Source organism: Hippoglossus stenolepis, chromosome 16 (assembly GCF_022539355.2).
Source record: "Hippoglossus stenolepis isolate QCI-W04-F060 chromosome 16, HSTE1.2, whole genome shotgun sequence".
In the NCBI taxonomy this organism is placed as follows: domain Eukaryota; kingdom Metazoa; phylum Chordata; class Actinopteri; order Pleuronectiformes; family Pleuronectidae; genus Hippoglossus; species Hippoglossus stenolepis.
Genome location: NC_061498.1, coordinates 6,948,480 through 6,968,610, shown reverse-complemented (window position 1 = coordinate 6,968,610; position 20,131 = coordinate 6,948,480). Strand labels below are relative to the sequence as shown.

General features: G+C 37.6%; 1 protein-coding gene across 14 annotated transcripts; it reads right to left on the bottom strand.

The window, feature by feature from the left end:
- Window positions 1-132: 132 nt before the first annotated feature.
- LOC124854957 (interferon-induced protein 44-like) lies at window positions 133-16,561 on the bottom strand. 14 transcript variants are annotated; one of them, XM_047343840.1, is made up of 9 exons: window positions 16,533-16,561; window positions 7,480-7,561; window positions 2,935-2,946; window positions 2,768-2,840; window positions 2,369-2,567; window positions 1,776-1,925; window positions 1,217-1,388; window positions 1,001-1,101; window positions 133-895 (listed from the first exon to the last, which is right to left on the bottom strand). In XM_047343840.1, exons 1-9 carry the CDS (start codon window positions 16,548-16,550, stop codon window positions 737-739), a joined length of 966 nt encoding a protein of 321 aa, XP_047199796.1. In that variant the 5' UTR covers window positions 16,551-16,561; the 3' UTR covers window positions 133-736. The 14 variants fall into 14 exon arrangements, with proteins under 14 accessions (XP_047199796.1, XP_047199800.1, XP_047199802.1 ...); XM_047343844.1 differs by lacking the exons at window positions 7,480-7,561; window positions 16,533-16,561 and adding exons at window positions 3,706-3,736; window positions 14,094-14,190 and having other exon boundaries at window positions 2,369-2,512; XM_047343846.1 differs by lacking the exons at window positions 7,480-7,561; window positions 16,533-16,561 and adding exons at window positions 3,706-3,736; window positions 14,094-14,190 and having other exon boundaries at window positions 2,369-2,512; window positions 2,768-2,825.
- Window positions 16,562-20,131: the final 3,570 nt, after the last annotated feature.

Below are 20,131 nucleotides of genomic sequence, written 5' to 3'. Positions count from 1 at the left end.
TATAAAGACTTTAGGACCTAATTTATTACCTGGAAATGTATTGATTAATAGTTAATTTGTTCCAACTTCATTGATCAACAAATCCTTTGTGGTTAGGAGGCAGCATTAAGGAATGAAACAGTTGATGTTGAGTAACATTGTAACAGATTTTTAATAAACAAGATTTTGATGGAAATTATTAAAAATGACCTGAAATGAACTTGTTCATTGTAACAGGAAGATTATCTCAAGACAAAAAACTGCAGGATTAGTTTACCCTTCAAAGCACATATACTGTAATGTATATGTATATGTACTACTACATATATACTGTAACTTCAATTTGATTTTATTTGTCTATAGCATCAAATCATAAGTAAGCAATTATAGATTATAAAGAAAGATCAAGACCTTAGAAACTATAGAGAAACCCAAAGTTCCCACTGTAACTGTAACTGTGTAACTTTACTTTAACTGAACATGTTGTGTATTTATTCATGTGATTATTTCTTTCCCAAGAACTTTTTTTATTTATATGTCTGTACTTTCGCATGCAGAGTGCAGGGTGCATTATTTAAAATGTTTATGCAAACCATGATTTATGCTTCAATCGTCTATTTGCAGTAGGGGATTTGTTAATTTTTACATGTAGGGGGTTTATGTTGAATCTTGCCTGCTTGACAAAGACAATAAAAATTGGCTGAATATTTCCTCATTCCCCTACAAATCGCCTACTGTGTTTTTGCCTCAGAAGTTTTCATTTTTCCAGGAAGTCTTCTCCAAAGTAAAGCATCTGTTTCAGTACACACACTATTGCAGCGTTAATTTTGTCATTTGACTCAATTTCATCACAGTAGTTCTTCACAAGGAAGATGCAGTTCATTGGAATGCCCAGCAGATGGTGGAATTCTTCTACCTAAGTCAAAGTAACAACATTTATGTTGATCAGTAATCGTACAGCGATGAACAAACATGACATATATGCTGAAAAATGACATTGTGCAATAACTCCAAAATGTACCTTTTCCTTCAGGTACCTGCTCTTATAGATATTGCTTGAGTCCTTTTTAACCTCGGGACAGGCTTCATCAACTCTGGTGAGAATAGCCAGTTGGGGAATTCCTGTCGATATAGAAACCTGATCAGTATTTGAAACATTTGTTTCCTGGTATTTTGATTTATAGATTCCAATGTGACACTATTAGTCCACGCAGAGAAACAATTGTTGTGCACTCACCCAGTTCACTGGCTGCCAGTCTGACCTCTTTCATCTTCTTCACCATCTCATCACTTAACACAGACACTGTGTCCGCACGAACAACACACACCAGAACGTGAACTTTGTCTTCCAAAGTGCGACCTAATTTGTAGCCATCAGCACCCTCCATCAGTTTTTCTTTAGGGTTGAACTATAAATCAATCAAATACAATCAAATAATGTTTAATGTAACTTAAAGTTTTTCTGTGTTTGACCTCATTTGTTTGTCTCGTGCACATACACACATGCACGCTCATATTGTTAATGTGACACACATTCCTGCCATTGTTCACAAGATTTAACTGATGTACATGTGGCTGCCATGTGCCCCAAACTCAGCAATTTGCCAATAGAAAAGTTTGACATTTGAAAAAGAATTGTAAGAAAAATTGTCTTTGTTTTATGAGACATGAAATGTGCACATCACGTTTGTCAAATTTCAATAATAATTTTGATAACTACAATAAATATAGAACAAATATTGTGTTTGTTAGTTCAAATTAGACTTTAATTAATATCAAAGTTCACAGTGTTGTACCTTGTAACCTTCTTTCACGTGTCCTCTCAGGGCCAGTTTGACGTCTTCCACAGGGACTCCTCTGTCAGAATCCTTCTCAAAGCCCATGATGTCATTGAACACAAAAGAGTAAGTGGACTCTGGATTTTTGTGAAATTTGAAGGTCCGGTACTGTAAGGCAGAAGGTGCAATTATTTACATCAATGAATCAAAGTAAATATCAGCAGTTGTCTGTGGGCCGATCAGGAATGTGTGGGGAGGCTGGAGAAAGGTGATTTGTATGAACATCCACAGTGGCATCAGATTCAAACTCTGGGCCTCTAGTTCACACATTAACCTGAAATTTAAATGGGTGCAAAGCTATAAGAAGTAAAAAAAACAGACAGATTTAGAAAGATTTAATGTTTCATTTCATTTAGCTTGTGCTGACTAGAATTTATTGCTCTGAAACATAAAGACAACATTTGTACAAAACATTTGATATAAATCTGCTGTTTTGACATTTTAATATTAGTAGAAGTTGCTCTGTATTTTCATCAGTGAACTACTATTGAAAATGAATTCCTGTGGTTTGTTACCCTCAATGGAGTTTTATCCTTTCCTGTTGTTCATACCTTTCTGGTGAAGCTGCTCCCAGAGATTCCATCTGTCAAAGCTCGACTGGCAGGTCTGCCTTTTAAAACGCTGTCGACAGAGTTGATGAAGCTCGACTTTCCAGCACCAACTGGTCCATGAAGCAGAATCCTGAGATGTTTGAACTGTTTGTTTTCAGGTTGGTAAGATTTCACAAACTTAAGATTGTCCTTGTACTTCCTGTAAATTACAGATAATAAAAAACAATCAGACTAAAGTGCTGTATTACTTTTATTAATGATTGCACAACATTGTAATTGTGATCTTTTTTTTTGTCGCACACACAACAACGAGCTGTTTAAGTCATGTGTTGAGCAGCAGAAGCACAAACACTGAGGGCACAATGGAAACACACTGACTGAATGTTAGATCATACTCACTTTGACACCTCCCTCCATGGCTGCTCCAAGAGTGGTGAAGGAGCTGACACTGAAGGAGCTGGCACTGAAGGAGCTTCAGAGGACCGAAAGATTTTTGTTATTGTTCATTTGTTTATTCAGGATATTTGTAACCTATTACAAGAAGCTGAAAATGTAACAGGACTTACCTCCTCCCATTGCTGTAAAGTAGGACATTCAGACTACATGTTAATGCAGGAATTCACCCCAGTGGAGGAAGATGCATTCAGATTGTAACTTAAAGGTCCAGTGTGTAAGATGATGGTGAAATGGATCTATTGGCAGAAACTGATTCTAAAATAATCCTTGTGATGTTTGTACTAGTGTGCTTCATCTAAATCTTTACAAATTATTGTTTCTTTAACCTTGAATGGTTCCTTTATATTTAAATACTTTAAATTTACACAAGGAGCAGGTCCTCTCCACGGAGGCCGCCATGTTTTTTACAGTAGCCCAGACTGGACAAACTAAACTCCTTTTGAGTTTGAACCTGTGGTAACTGAAGGCTGCGACAGGTTTTCTTTCATGTTTGGAAGGGGAGGGTGAGGTAAGGGGTGTTCAGCTGCAACATGCAACTTCACCACTAGATGTCACTACATTCTACATTATATGAGTAAGAATTCTTCTGTCAAATTCCTATTGAACTACTTATTACCAGCAGCATATACTGGTTACGTGAGAAAAATGACCCCATGGGGTTTTGCTGTTTATTCACTTGATGCAGTAAAGAAATTAGCTTTAGCTTGACAGTCACAGTAATAGTAATAATAATAGCTTGAATCATAACTTTATTTGTATAGCACTTCTATAAACAAGGTTACAAAGGGCTTCACAAAAATTCATGGCAAAAAATGAATGAACTAAAATAAAAGGTATTCCATTCAGTTCAATAGTAGTAACAGACAGATTGAAGTCCTTACCTTTGCTTATGTGGCTCTGGACAGAGTGACTCTGGAACAAGGAGGAGAAGATGCTTTTATAGGCAACACTTTGACTTTCTTTTTCAGGCTCAGTCTGAAGTCAACAATGTGACCTGAACAAAGTCCAGACCTTTTCTTTGTTCAGACACCCACTCACTCGCTGGCAGGGACCCAGGTCAAACCAAATCAAACCAAACTAATAAAAATGATCGTAACCCTATAGAGCGTCTGAAACTCATAATCATAACTCTTAATTAATAATTTCCAGGTTGGATCTGGCACCTCATTTGTCATTATAATATCTTTAAATTAATGTTGTGTAATTCTATTCAAAATTGTCTGTTCTGCCACTGTTTTTCTTCTCTCTGACTTTAGTGTGGCTTCTGTTTTAGGACCATGGACAGAAAGGTTACTTAAAGAGGAGGTTGATAAACAGACAGAACATATATCATCATCATAAACAAATCATTATTTATGGGTTCGTTTCAACATATTAATCATTGCACTACACTGAAATAACACTTACACTTAAGGTTATAATAGCATGAGGAGAACTTACCCAATAGAAAAAATGAACATAAATGTTTCCCCTTCAGTCCTTTCCTTTGAGTTTGAGGCTCTGGACACTCGCTTTTATAGGACATGAGCAACTTTCACTTTCGTTTTCTCACATGGTTTAAAGCACGTGACATCAGAGACTTTAATGCTCACCCACTGGCCTCTGCATGGTGGGTGAGACTTTGTTTTCTGTTTGGATATTAGATAACTAGTAAAAACTCAGTGTCTAGTTTTTTGTTTCATTTGAGACTTTCATTACTGCCTGTAATGAAAGACAAGACATGTACCAGTTGTTCACAATGCAGTACAATTTTTAGACAACAACAATAATTAATGTATTCTATCATATTTTAAGGTGGGTATATTATTGATTATTTGCAAAAGTAGATGATTATGGTTTTGATTAATGCTGCGATAGTAAATTGTGCCTTGTTCCCACTTGCTTTCTGCAGATGGAAAGCAGCTGGGAAGTGATGGGTCGGGTTTGGGGGGGGTGGGGAAACAGCAAGGAGAGAATGAGGGAGACATTGTGCCACAGCCCAGAGAAAGAGTGCAGGAGAACTTGTTTAATCAGCGAATATCTCTCCCATGTTTTGTTTTATCTCTAGAGTCTCAGATTAATACAGCCCTCCAGCAGCAGCATCAACAGTGACAGCAGCAACCTCATTTAGAGGTGAACAAAGCAGATAAACCTGATCGTAACCAAACATATGAGGATACATTTGTACACACACTTTTGAGAATTTAATCAAATAGTAAATTGCACAACTTACACATGCTTTTTATTCACTTGATGCACTGATCGTTATGTCAAAGTAAGAAATCAGCTTTAGCTTGACAGTCACAGTTGTAGTAAGAGACATATGTAAGTCCTCATAAGCCTCTGGAGGGAGTGACTCTGCAACAATGAAGGAGAAAGTGTTTTTATAGGAAGCACTTTGTAAAGAAAGATCGAGATCTCACCACTTAAAGCATGAACTAAGAACATAAAGTAACATGTTTCCTTGTGTACACTGGGATCTAACAACTTTCACTTTCTTTTTCCGCAACCTGAAAAACCTATATACAGTCTATGCCTGCACCAAGGACATAGCACACCCTGGTGGTGGACACAGGAAGATCCAAATAGTGTGTTTCATGGTTATGACAGTTAACTGAAATATAACCAAACAAAAAGTGAATTAGTCTAACAATAACATAATTATTACAAAGTTGTTATTAAGTATTTTGTATTACGTCAACATCACCTTGTGTAGTTTCTGCATGTAACATTGTTGGACTGAAACCAGGAGTCCCAATTCTTTCAATGCTTGACCTTTTATTTTCCACGTCATTATGTATCATTTAAAACCAGTTAGCCTTGACAAAAATAAAACTATGTGAAATTGCACTGAAACATCACAGAGACAGTTTTGATTTCACTTTGTTGCCTTGCAAATAATCCTCTTCAAATAAAACTAGCACCAGAAAAGAAAGATTTTACCTTTTCTTTTTACCAAAGCAAATGATATGAAAACAATATAGAAATAACAACAGTGTAAATCTGCAATGCTGCAAACAGCGCGGAAGCTAGCTTACAAACTAAGAGTTTTAAGTCCTTTGTTTAAAAGTCAAACATTTACTGTATACATTACTGAATAGAAATAATTGGCCAAAAATATACATGGCCAATTTTGATTCGTAATAGATCAACGTTGTAGAGCAAGTAAAACCACTAATAAGCCACTGCATGTGTGGGTTCTGAGTCCTTCTCTTATTCACAGTCAGGATAGTTTCACATTCACTTGTAGATGACTCTGTAGCAGGATGGAGGAAAACAAAGGGAGTTTGGACTTAACGACCATTTTCTCCCTACAACAATAACTTCTAAAACAGGATCTTTTGTACCTTCACTTTTTCTTATCCTGAGTTGACATAATTTCAGATTATACTTTAATATGTCTCCCTGTGTTTTCCATAAGATATCCTCCAATTGAAACTATGTGCAGAAAGTTTGAATCAAAACGATCACTTTTACCCAAAGATGGTGAGGCCTCAGCAGACGGCCCACGTCAGGAGGTTTGCTTTGTGCTCCGTGGTGGGGACCACAGTCTGGTGGCATTTAGGACACAGCATTTGTCCTGGGGCGTCCTGCAGTGCAGGTGTCACGTCCACATGAGTGACTGAGGATGAGAAATGCACAGCACAGTGAAATTAACAATTTCTCAATTGTTTTTACACAGCGTCCCTTTTCAAGACCAACTTCTGACTGCTGTGTATGATCCAACGCATCACACACTACTCACACTTGTTTCGTTCTTGTATTTAAACACATGCTTTTGCTTTATGTTTTACTGTTGGGATCATTTCCGTTGGTACTCCACACTGCACTGACTCAACAAGACCAGCAGAGGCTGCACAACAACTGTAATTTGATCAGGGGATCGTCGTCTGTATCGTGATGAGCGCTCTGTTTTTCCATCAGCTTTACATTGTGAGGACTCTACTGAGTCATCCAACTGGGCCATATAGTGTTTTATACTGTGTGATTCAGATTGGGAAAATGATAATTTGTCATGTGTGGAGTTCATTGGAACCAGACACCCTCAAAATGTGACTGTGCACATACAAAACACTGGACAATGGTTTGTTGTTGAGCTACAATTGGACTAATCTTCAGATCAGTTTGGTCGGAAGCCGAGGATTTCACCCACTGACTTCGCCTCACTGGTCTGTCTTGTCACAGATGTGAGTTCACACGTGTCCATGAACCTTTAATACAAGCATATGTGTCATAGACAGTATATAAAGAGATGAATGTGCATTCACATGTGCTGGGAAATGGACAGGCATCTATACTGTGTTTTTCCATACGCACGCATCTCCTCACCTGAGGTTGTTGGGACTGGAGCAGAAGGAGCATGTGGTCGGGAAAGAAAAGTTTACAACAGATATTTAGATTAATCACCGATCAAAACATAATAGCAATTGCATACATCAACTAACATATAACTCGCTATACATAATAATGTATAAAGCAGTATAGTAGTGTATATAAGTTGCTTACACACTATACAAACGGTTGAGCTTTTTTCAAAGGTGTGAAATGAAGAAGGAAAAGTAACAACATCATCTTAAGCAGCGACCTCAGACACAGACCTCCTTGATAAACAACAGGTGGAGGTGCACCCGGTGAAAGTCCCGGCTGAGGGTACATTTCTTGCGGATGTACCATACCTCCATCGTTCATGGGTGGTCCAGGGTATGGTGGAGCTGAGACCTGTGGTGGGTGTCCCTTCTCCATCTCCAGATTTCCTGACTGGATGAGACGAAGTTGTCAAATTCATTGTTAAATGAACAAGTATGAATGTATTCAATTCAATTCAATTTATATTTTATGACATGTACAGGAAACACATTCTGCCTCACAGTTCAATGAAATTCTTAATTTGCGAAACCTCTCAGCAACGTCAAACATCACAAAACATTGTTGACACAATAGGTTGTAAATGTGCAGCAGTAATACTGTTGACAGCAGCAGGGTTAGCTCTGCTGTATCTGAATGTTCAACAATGGTTTTATTGACTATATATTCATTTCATTAGATCAATCTAATGTAATGTTGCCAGAACAGATACATACAGGAAAAGGTACTGAAGGTATATGCTGTGATACAAACTGACACTCACAATCACATTGCATTTTAAAGTAAACACCTTTTGAGTTTGTATTATAACTGAAGGCTACCACACGTTCTCTTTTCAGAACCATCAACATTTCTGAGGGATGTAAACTTTCACATGTCTCTTTTGTTCTTTCCAATCCACTAACTTGTGAGCATTTATAGACAATAATGCATGTCGTACATTAAAGAGCTGTGGGAGAACCTGGAAAGGTGAAGTATTTAGGTATCTAAATGTATAAAATGGTTTCTGTGGGTATTGTACTTTTTTATTATATTACATTTTAATTCATTATAACTTTCCTTGAGTAAGCAGCATTTTAGTTGGTCAAGATGAGGCTCATTGCAACAGTTTTATTGTAAGTATTACTTTAATCCATGAAAGTACTTTCAAAGCACTGTTATAGTTTTATTGCTACATTAAGTCTTACTGAAGGTGTCAAATTGATGGAGTGTAGTTAAGTGTCATGATGTAGATGTACAAAGTGAACTACATGCACCTATACCTCAACATTGAACTCAAGAACGATAACTTTAACGTTGAAGAAAAGTAGGTCTCACTCCGGCCGGATGGGAGCGGTTGACAACAGCAAGTGATTTGATGGGTCATTTCCTTAGTGGGCAACAGAGCCCTGAAAGCACTTTGTTCTGACAGTAGAAGCCGAGACCTGCTCAGATACTTCTTCAGTGATACAACCAGTATTATTAGTGTATCAGTGCTTCTTTAGTCTGTATTTCGATCATACAGAAGAATGCAGTGCCACAGTGTATTCTGCTCAGTCTGCTCGTGGTGAACAGGCCCAGTCAGTCCCTGTGTCTCGTCATCAATCCATCCTAAATCCATTAGAGCAACATGAGCCACATGCATTTTCATTCACCACAGTATTCGTACCTCGCCCTGTTTTGTTTGGACAGCGAGGCTGGAAAATACAACGTCATGAATATCATAAGATATATTTTATAGTACAAATGCTTTTTACATAAAAACATATATATCCAGACAACATCTGTGCCACAGTGGTGGAATATATCATTTGAACTGGGTGTATGACTATGCCTCCCTCAAACAAACTCATAACTTTAACAAAATAGCAACAGCATATCATCGTTATATAGCTTCAAATGTGTTCAATAAGCTTCACTGTACCTACCTGTGACTTTTCACCGACAAGAAGGTCTCTTCTGGAGCTGCCTGGTCCTGACTGATGCAGGAAGAAGGAGAGTAAAACTGAGAGAGTCCCGGCAGAAGAAATATACTGAGGACAGTACAAAAAATAATTAGAGCATGATGGCCACACTGATTTAAAACTAAGTAGAGGAAGGGATATCTGTAAAGCTGCATCTGCTTAGCTTCACCGATGTACCACGCTGAACAGCAAAGATTTTTATTGTTTTTTGCACAGAGTATAATTTTTATATTTGTACTTCATTACTTCCCACAACCAGAAACTCAATGATACATGATACAAAGCCAACAATAACAATATTATTAATCAACTGTATTGCAAGAACATCAAATAACAGTACATCACAATATTGGTCAAACTGAAAAAGAATACAAATTGTCCCCAGAGAGGTAAAGCGCAGGATAGAGATGATTATATTATACATAATATATAATATTTGTCTGTTCGTCTCTTTAGCAAAATCATTTGTTTGTCGGATTTTTTGCTTCATTTTTTTTTTAAAAGACAAAATGAAGCAGAGACCAAGCAAGGAATGCAGAATTAATTTGTTAGAGCACGTGATGTATTAAATACTGGGAGTCAACAATAAAGACGAGAGCTTTTGAATCACTCCTTTCTCGCGGCACGTGAAGGCACCATCACAACAGCTGAGTTGTTGACCAGTTCACGTGATGACGCCACACCAAGCTAACGACGTAATGACAGAGCATTGTCCTGCTATTGTGCAAAGTCTCAATGAGAGAAACGATACAAAGACAGTAGCACCTCATTTATTACCTGAAATGTATTGATTAATAGTTAATTTGTTCCAACTTCATTGATCAACAAATCCTTTGTGGTTAGGAGGCAGCATTAAGGAATGAAACAGTTGATGTTGAGTAACATTGTAACATTTTTAATAAACAAGATTTTGATGGAAATGAATAAAATGACCTTAAATGAACTTGTTCATTGTAACAGGAAGATTATCTCAAGACAAAAACTGCAGGATTATTTTACCCTTCAAAGCATATATACTGTAATGTATATGTATATGTACTGCTACATATATACTGTAACTTCAATTTGATTTTATTTGTCTATAGCATCAAATCATAATTAAGCAATTATAGATTATAAAGAAAGATCAAGACCTTAGAAACTATAGAGAAACCCAAAGTTCCCACTGTAACTGTAACTGTGTAACTTTACTTTAACTGAACATGTGTAATGTGTATTGTATTTATTCATGTGATTATTTATTTCACAATAACTTTTTTTTTATGTGTCTGTACTTTCGCATGCAGAGTGCAGGGTGCATTATTTTAAATTTTTATGCAAACCATGATTTATGCTTCAATCGTCTATTTGAGTAGGGGATTTGTTAATTTTTACATGCAGGTGGTTTATGTTGAATCTTGCCTGCTTGACAAAGACAGAAAACATTGGCTGAATATTTCTCATTCCCTACAAATCACCTACTGTGTTTTTGCCTCGAAGTTTTCATTTTTCCAGGTTGTTGAGGAAGTCTTCTCCAAAGCAAACCATCTGTTTCAGTGCACACACTATTGCAGCGTTCATATTGCCATTTGATTCAATTTCCTGACTGTAGTTCTTCACAAGGAAGATGCAGTTCAGTGGAAGGCCCAGCAGATTTTGGAATTTTTCAACCTAAGTCAAAGTAACAACATTTATGTTGATCAGTAATCGTACAGCGATGAACAAACATGACATATATGCTGAAAATGACATTGTGCAATAACTCCAAAATGTACTTTCCTTCAGGTACCTGCTCTTATAGATATTGCTTGTGTCCTTTTTAACTCGGGACAGGCTTCATCAACTTTGGTGAGAATAGCCAGTTGTTGAATTCCTGTCGATAAAGAAACCTGATCAGTATTTGAAACATTTGTGTTCTGGTATTTTGATTCATACAATCCAATGTGACACTATTAGTCCACGAAAAAACAATTGTTGTGCACTCACCCAGTTCACGGCTGCCAGTCTGACCTCTTTCATCTTCTTCACCATCTCATCACTTAACCTAGACACTGTGTCCTGAGGAACAACACACACCAGAACGTGAACTTTTTCTTCCAAAGTGGGATCGGAGTTGTAGCCATCAACACCCTCCTTCAGTTCTTTTCAGGTTTGAACTAGAAATCAATCAAATACAATCAAATAATGTTTAATGTAACATAAAGTTTCTCTGTGTTTAACCTCATTTGTTTGTCTCATGCACATACACACATGCACGCTCATATTGTTAATGTGACACACATTTCTGACATAGTTCAAAAGATATGACTGATGTACATGTGGCTGCCATGTGCCAGAAATTTTTGAGACAGGAAATTTGCACATCATGTTGGTCAAATTTCAATAATAATTTTGATAACTACGATAAATATAAAACAAATATTGTGTTTGTTAGTTAAAATTAGACTTTAAGTAATGTCAAAGTTCACAGTGTTGTACCTTGTAACCTTCTTTCATGTGTCCTCTCAGGGCCAGTTTGACGTCTTCCACAGGGACTCCTCTGTCAGAATCATGCTCAAAGCCCATGATGTCATTGAAAACAAAAGAGTAAGTGGCCTCTGGATTTTTGTGAAATTTGAAGGTCCGGTACTGTAAGGCAGAAGGTGCAATTATTTACATCAATGAATCAAAGTAAATATCAGCAGTTGTCTGTGGGCCGATCAGGAATGTGTGGGGAGGCTGGAGAAAGGTGATTTGTATGAACATCCACAGTGGCATCAGATTCAAACTCTGGGCCTCTAGTTCACACATTAACCTGAAATTTAAATGGGTGCAAAGCTATAAGAAGTAAAAAAAACATTCAGTACTAAGATGATCAACAGACAGATTTAGAAAGATTTAATGTTTCATTTCATTTAGCTTGTGCTGACTAGAATGTATTGCAATGAAACATAAAGACAACATTTGTACAAAACATTTGATATAAATCTGCTGTTTTGACATTTTAATATTAGTAGAAGTTGCTCTGTATTTTCATCAGTGAACTACTATTGAAAATGAATTCCTGTGGTTTGTTACCCTCAGTGGAGTTTTATCCTTTCCTGTCGTTCATACCTTTAAGGTGAAGCTGCTCCCAGAGTTTGCATCTGTCATAGCTCGAAATGCAGGTCTGCCTTTTAAACGCTGTCGATAGAGTTGATGAAGCTCGACTTTCCAGCACCAACTGGTCCATGAAGCAGAATCCTGAGATGTTTGAACTGTTTGTCTTCAGGTTGGTAAGATTTCACAAACTCAAGATTGCTCTGGTACTCCCTGTAAATTACAAAAATAAAAACAATCAGAATAAAGTGCTGTATTACTTTTAATGATTGCACAACATTGCAATTGTGATCCTTTTTTCACACACACAACAACGAGTTGTTTAAGTCATGTGCTTAGCAGCAGAAGCACAAACACTGAGGGCACAATGGAAACACACTGACTGAATGTTAGATCATACTCACTCTGACACCTCCCTCCATGGCTGCTCCAAGAGTGCTGAAGGAGCTAAAAAGGACCAAACTGTGATTATTGAGAATGTTTTTTGTTATTGTTCATTTGTTTATTCAGGATATTTGTAACGTATTACAAGAAGCTGAAAATGTAACAGGACTTACCTCCTCCCATTGCTGTAAAGTAGGACATTCAGACTACATGTTAATGCAGGAATTCACCCAGAGGAGGAAGATGCATTCAGATTGTAACTTAAAGGTCCAGTGTGTAAGATGGTGGTGAAAGGGATCTATTGGCAGAAACTGATTATAAAATAATCCTAGTGATATTGTCACTAGTGTGCTTTGTCTAAATTGTACAAATTATTGTTTCTTGAACCTTGAATGTACCATTTATATTTAAATACTTTAAATTTACACAAGGAGCAGGTCCTCTCTACGGAGGCCACCATGTTTTTTACAGTAGCCCAGACTGGACAAACTAAACTCCTTTTGAGTTTGAACCTGTGGTAACGGAAGGCTGCCACAGGTTTTCTTTCATGTTTGGAAGGGGAGGATGAGGGAAGGAGTGTTCAGCTGCAACATGCAACTTCACCACTAGATGTCACTACATTCTACACCCTGAACCTTTAAGCATAACTGTTAATACAAAAATAAAAAATCAAATTTTATATGAGTAAGAATTCTTCTGTCAAATTCCTATTGAGCTACTTATTACCAGCAGCATATACTGGTTACGTGAGAAAAATGACCCCATGGGGTTTTGCTGTTTATTCACTTTATGCAGTAAAGAAATTAGCTTTAGCTTGACAGTCAGACTGTAGTAATAATAATAACTTGAATCATAACTTTATTTGTATAGCACTTCTATAAACAAGGTTACAAAGGGCTTCCAAAATTCATGGCAAAAATGAACGAACTCAAATAAAAGGTATTCCATTCAGTTCAATAGTAGTAATAGACAGATTGAAGTCTCCTTGCTTATGTGGCTCTGGACGAGTGACTCTGGAACAAGGAGGAGAAGATGCTTTTATAGGCAACACATTCACTTTCTTTTTCAGGCTCAGTCTGAAGTCAACAATGTGACCTGAACAAAGTCCAGACCTTTTCTTTGTTCAGACACCCACTCACTCGCTGGCAGGGACCCAGGTCAAACCAAATCAAACCAAACTAATAAAAATGATCGTAACCCTATAGAGCGTCTGAAACTCATAATCATAACTCTTAATTAATAATTTCCAGGTTGGATCTGGCACCTCATTTGTCATTATAATATCTTTAAATTAATGTTGTGTAATTATATTCAAAATTGTCTGTTCTGCCACTGTTTTGCTTCTCTTTGACTTTAGTGTGGCTTCTGTTTTAGGACCATGGACAGAAAGGTTACTTAAAGAGGAGGTTGATAAACAGACAGAACATATATCATCATCATAAACAAATCATTATTTTTGGGTTCGTTTCAACATATTAATCATTGCACTACACTGAAATAACACTTACACTTAAGGTTATAATAGCATGAGGAGAACTTACCCAATAGAAAAAATGAACATAAATGTTTCCCCTTCAGTCCTTTCCTTTCAGTTTGAGGCTCTTGACACTCGCTTTTATAGGACATGAGCAACTTTCACTTTCGTTTTCTCACATGGTTTATCGGAAAGCACGTGATACTCAGATACTTTAATGCGCAGTCACTGGTCTCTGTGTGGTGGGTGGGACTTTGTTTTCTGTTTGGATATTAGATAACTAGTAAAAACTCAGTGTCTAGTTTTTTGTTTCATTTGAGACTTTCATTACTGCCTGTAATGAAAGACAAGACATGTACCAGTTGTTCACAATGCAGTACAATTTTTAGACAACAACAATAATAAAACATAATATTGATATATATATATGTTTTTTTACGTGTTCTATCATAATTTAAGGTGGGTCTATTATTGATTAGTTCCAAAGGTAGATGATTATGGTTATGATTAATGTTGAAGTAGTAAATTGGGCCTTGTTCCCACTTGCTTTCTGCAGATGGAAAGCAGCTGGGAAGTGATGGGTCGGATGAGGAGATGGGGAAACAACAAGGAGAGAATGAGAGGAGACATTGTGCCACAGCCCAGAGAAAGAGTGCAGGAGAATTTGTTTAATCAGCTAATATCTCTCCCATGTTTTGTTTTATCTCTAGAGTCTCAGATCAATAGCCCTCCAGCAGCAGCATCAACAGCGTCTTGTAGCTTTGTCGGCAGATGAGCCTTTTTCCATGTGGCCCTTTTTGAAATTTGAGCACCTGCCCTCTAAAGGTCAATGCACAGCCCTGTGTGTGTGTGTGTGTGTGTGTGTGTATGTGTGTGTGTGTGTGTGTGTGTGTGTGTGTGTGTGTGTGTGTGTGTGTGTGTGTGTGTGTGTGTGTGTGTGTGTGTGTGTGTGTGTGTGTGTGTGTGTGTGTGTGTGTGTGTTTTTAAGGTGTGCAAATGAACCAAAGGTATTTAGAGGTGAACAAAGCAGATAAACCTGATCTAAACCAAACATCTGAGGATACATTTGTACACACCCTTTTGAGAATATAATTAAATAGTAAATTGCACTTACGAGAAAAACACTCTAGCAACAGCTGCAGTGAAAAGAGGAGAAGAACGGAAGAGAGGGACTTTCCTCAGATGAAAATTACATTTGTTCTGTACCTGAGATGAGTTCAGTCCCATCTGATATCTGACTGTCTGAACTGTTGTTGACAGCACATCCGAATCACATCATTATTATGTTTGGTTAAAGCCGAGTAGTCTTTCCGTTTAAGTGAATGTGTTTTATATAAATATAAATTATTTCATATAAGTAAGAATTCCTCTGTCAAATTCCTTTTGAACATACAAGCTGCATATACATATATCTATCTATCTATCTATATATATATATATATATAGCACTGAGGAGAAATTCTTTAAAATGGAGAAATAACCAACGAGTGTGTGGATTGAATTGAACTCTGAAGAAACACTGCAACCGACCTGCCACCAAAGGAAGATTTTGGACTTTGTACTGACCCCTGTACACTGGGATCTAACAACTTTCACTTTCTTTTCAAGTTCCATAAACCGGAAAACCTGTATACAGTCTATGCCTGCACACCCTGCACAACCAACCCCTTAGAGGTATTCATGTTTCCAGGTTGTTGAGGAAGTCTTCTCCATACAAAAGCATCTGTGTGGGGAGGCTGGAGAAAGGTGATTTGTATGAACATCCACAGTGGCATCAGATTAAAACTCTGGGCCTCTAGTTCACACATTAACCTGAAATTTAAATGGGTGCAAAGCTATAAGAAGTAAAAAAAACATTCAGTACTAAGATGATCAACAGACAGATTTAGAAAGATTTAATGTTTCATTTCATTTAGCTTGTGCTGACTAGAATGTATTGCAATGAAACATAAAGACAACATTTGTACAAAACATTTGATATAAATCTGCTGTTTTGACATTTTAATATTAGTAGAAGTTGCTCTGTATTTTCATTAGTGAACTTCTATTGAAAATTAATTCCTGTGGTTTGTTACCTCAATGGAGTTTTATCCTTTCTGTTGTTCATACCTTTGAGGTGTAGCTGCTCCCAGAGTTTGCATCTGTCAAAGCTCGAACAGCAGATCTGCCTTTTAAAACGCTGTCGACAGAGTTGATGAAGCTCGACTTTCCAGCACCAACTGGTCCATGAAGCAGAATCCTGAGATGTTTGAACTGTTTGTCTTCAGGTTGGTAAGATTTTCACAAACTCAAGATTTTCCTTGTACTTCCTGTAAATTACAGTAAATATAAAACAATCATAATAAAGTGTTGCATTACTTTTATTAATAATTGCACAACATTGCAATTGTGATCTTTTTTTTGTCACACACACAACGAGCTGTTTAAGATCATGTGTTGAGCAGCAGAAGCACAAACACTGAGGCCACAATGGAAACACACTGACTGAATGTTAGATCATACTCACTCTGACACCTCCCTCCATGGCTGCTCCAAGAGTGCTGAAGGAGCAAAAAGAACCAAACTGGGATTATTGAGAATGTTTTTGTTATTGTTCATTTGTTTATTGAAGTTGAAAATGTAACAGGACTTACCTCCTCCCATTGCTGTAAAGTAGGACATTCAGACTACATGTTAATGCAGGAATTCACCCAGAGGAGGAAGATGCATTCAGATTGTAACTTAAAGGTCCAGTGTGTAAAATGATGGTGAAAGGGATCTATTGGCAGAAACGGAATATAAAATAATCTGAGTTCTCGCGTGCATTTCATCTAAATTGTACAAATTATTGTTTCTCTTCCTTGAATGGGGCCTTTATAAGAATACGAATAAGAATTCTTTTTAGTCCCGCAATGGGGACATTTGCAATGCACTACTTGGTGAAATAATATAAAGAAGTATATAGCAATAAATAATGTAATTACACTGGTATATACAGTGTAAAGAAATATATTATGTGACCGAATATGTGCAGTGAATGTATTGCACAGACAAGTGAATATAGTACAGTAAATATTACACAGTTGAGAAGTCTTAAAGTGACAGTCCATAGTGGTGGTGCATGTAGTTTACTGGGAGCAGAGCTGGTTGTACAGTCTGACTGCTGCAGGAAGGAACGACCTGGGATACCTCTCCTTCAGACACTTAGGTGGATCCTTCTTGTGCTGAAGGAGCTGCCCAGTTCTGTGATGGTGTCCTACAGGGGTGGGACTTGTTGTCCATGAGAGACGAAGCCCGCCATCATCCTCCTCTGTCCCACCACCTCCACTGGGTCAAGTGGGTATCCCAGGACCGAGCTGGTCCTCCGAATCAGTCTCTCCAGTCTCTTCCTGAGGGACGGGAGGCCGCCTGTTTGTTACAGTAGCCCAGACTGGAAAACCTTAACACCTTGTGGTTTTTATGACAACTGATGGCCGCCACAGGTTTTCTTTCATGTTTGGAAGGGGGTGGGGAGATGGGGTGTTCAGCTGCAACATGCAACTTCACCACTAGATGTCACTACATTCTACACCCTGAACCTTTCAGCATAACTACTCCAATACAACAATAACAAATCAAATTTGATGTGAGAATTAATTCTTCTGTCAAATTGCTATTGAACAACTTATTACCAGCAGCATATGTTGCATTTTGACAATGCAGTATATGCACAAGACATGTACCAATTGTTCACAATACAGTTACATTTTCAGACAACAACAATAATTAATGTATTCTATCATAATTTAAGGTGGGTCTATTATTGCTTAGTTGCAAGAGTAGATGATTATGGTTTTGATTAATGCTGCGATAGTAAATTGTGCCTTGTTCCCACTTGCTTTCTGCAGATGGAAAGCAGCTGGGAAGTGATGGGTCGGGTTTGAGGGGGTGGGGAAACTGCAAGGAGAGAATGAGGGAGACATTGTGCCACAGCCCAGAGAAAGAGTGCAGGAGAATTTGTTTAATCAGCTAATATCTCTCCCATGTTTTGTTTTATCTCTAGAGTCTCAGATCAATACAGCCCTCCAGCAGCAGCATCAACAGCGTCTTGTAGCTTTGTCGGCAGATGAGCCTTTTTCCATGTGGCCCTTTTGAAATTTGAGCACCTGCCCTCTAAAGGTCAATGCACAGCCCTGTGTGTGTGTGTGTGTGTGTATGTGTGTGTGTGTGTGTGTGTGTGTGTGTGTGTGTGTGTGTGTGTGTGTGTGTGTGTGTGTGTGTGTGTGTGTGTGTGTGTGTGTGTGTGTGTGTGTGTGTGTGTGTGTGTGTTTTTAAGGTGTGCAAATGAACCAAAGGTATTTAGAGGTGAACAAAGCAGATAAACCTGATCTAAACCAAACATCTGAGGATACATTTGTACACACCCTTTGAGAATATAATTAAATAGTAAATTGCACTTACGAGAAAAACACTCTAGCAACAGCTGCAGTGAAAAGAGGAGAAGAACGGGAAGAGAGGGGACTTTCCTCAGATGAAAATTACATTTGTTCTGTACCTGAGATGAGTTCAGTCCCATCTGATATCTGACTGTCTGAACTGTTGTTGACAGCACATCCGAATCACATCATTATTATGTTTGGTTAAAGCCGAGTAGTCTTTCCGTTTAAGTGAATGTGTTTTATATAAATATAAATTATTTCATATAAGTAAGAATTCCTCTGTCAAATTCCTTTTGAACATACAAGCTGCATATACATATATCTATCTATCTATCTATATATATATATATATATAGCACTGAGGAGAAATTCTTAAAATGGAGAAATAACCAACGAGTGTGTGGATTGAATTGAACTCTGAAGAAACACTGCAACCGACCTGCCACCAAAGGAAGATTTTTGGACTTTGTACTGACCCTGTACACTGGGATCTAACAACTTTCACTTTCTTTTCAAGTTCCGCAACCGGAAAACCTGTATACAGTCTATGCCTGCACACCCTGCACAACCAACCCTTAGAGGTATTCATGTTTCCAGGTTGTTGAGGAAGTCTTCTCCATACAAAAGCATCTGTGTGGGGAGGCTGGAGAAGGTGATTTGTATGAACATCCACAGTGGCATCAGATTAAAACTCTGGGCCTCTAGTTCACACATTAACCTGAAATTTAAATGGGTGCAAAGCTATAAGAAGTCAAAAAAACATTAAGTACTAAGATGATCAACAGACAGATTTAGAAAGATTTAATGTTTCATTTCATTTAGCTTGTGCTGACTAGAATTTATTGCTCTGAAACATAAAGAACATTTGTACAAAACATTTGATATAAATCTGCTGTTTTGACATTTTAATATTAGTAGAAGTTGCTCTGTATTTTCATTAGTGAACTTCTATTGAAAATTAATTCCTGTGGTTTGTTACCCTCAATGGAGTTTTATCCTTTCCTGTCGTTCATACCTTTCTGGTGTAGCTGCTCCCAGAGTTTGCATTTGTCAAAGCTCGAACAGCAGATCTGCCTTTTAAAACGCTGTCGACAGAGTTGATGAAGCTCGACTTTCCAGCACCAACTGGTCCATGAAGCAGAATCCTGAGATGTTTGACTTGTTCGTTTGCAGGTTGGTAAGATTTCACAAACTCAAGATTGCTCTGGTACTTCCTGTAAATTACAGTAAATATAAAACAATCAGAATAAAGTGCTGTATTATTTTTATTAATGATTGCACAACATTGCAATTGTGATCCTTTTTTGTCACACACACAACAAAGCTGTATAAGTCATGTGTTGAGCAGCAGAAGCACAAACACTGAGGCCACAATGGAAACACACTGACTGAATGTTAGATCATACTCACTCTGACACCTCCTCCATGGCTGCTCCAAGAGTGCTGAAGGAGCTAAAAGAACCAAACTGGGATTATTGAGAATGTTTTTGTTATTGTTCATTTGTTTATTGAAGTTGAAAATGTAACAGGACTTACCTCCTCCCATTGCTGTAAAGTAGGACATTCAGACTACATGTTAATGCAGGAATTCACCCAGAGGAGGAAGATGCATTCAGATTGTAACTAAAGGTCCAGTGTGTAAAATGATGGTGAAAGGGATCTATTGGCAGAAACGGAATATAAAATAATCTGAGTTCGTGCATTTCAT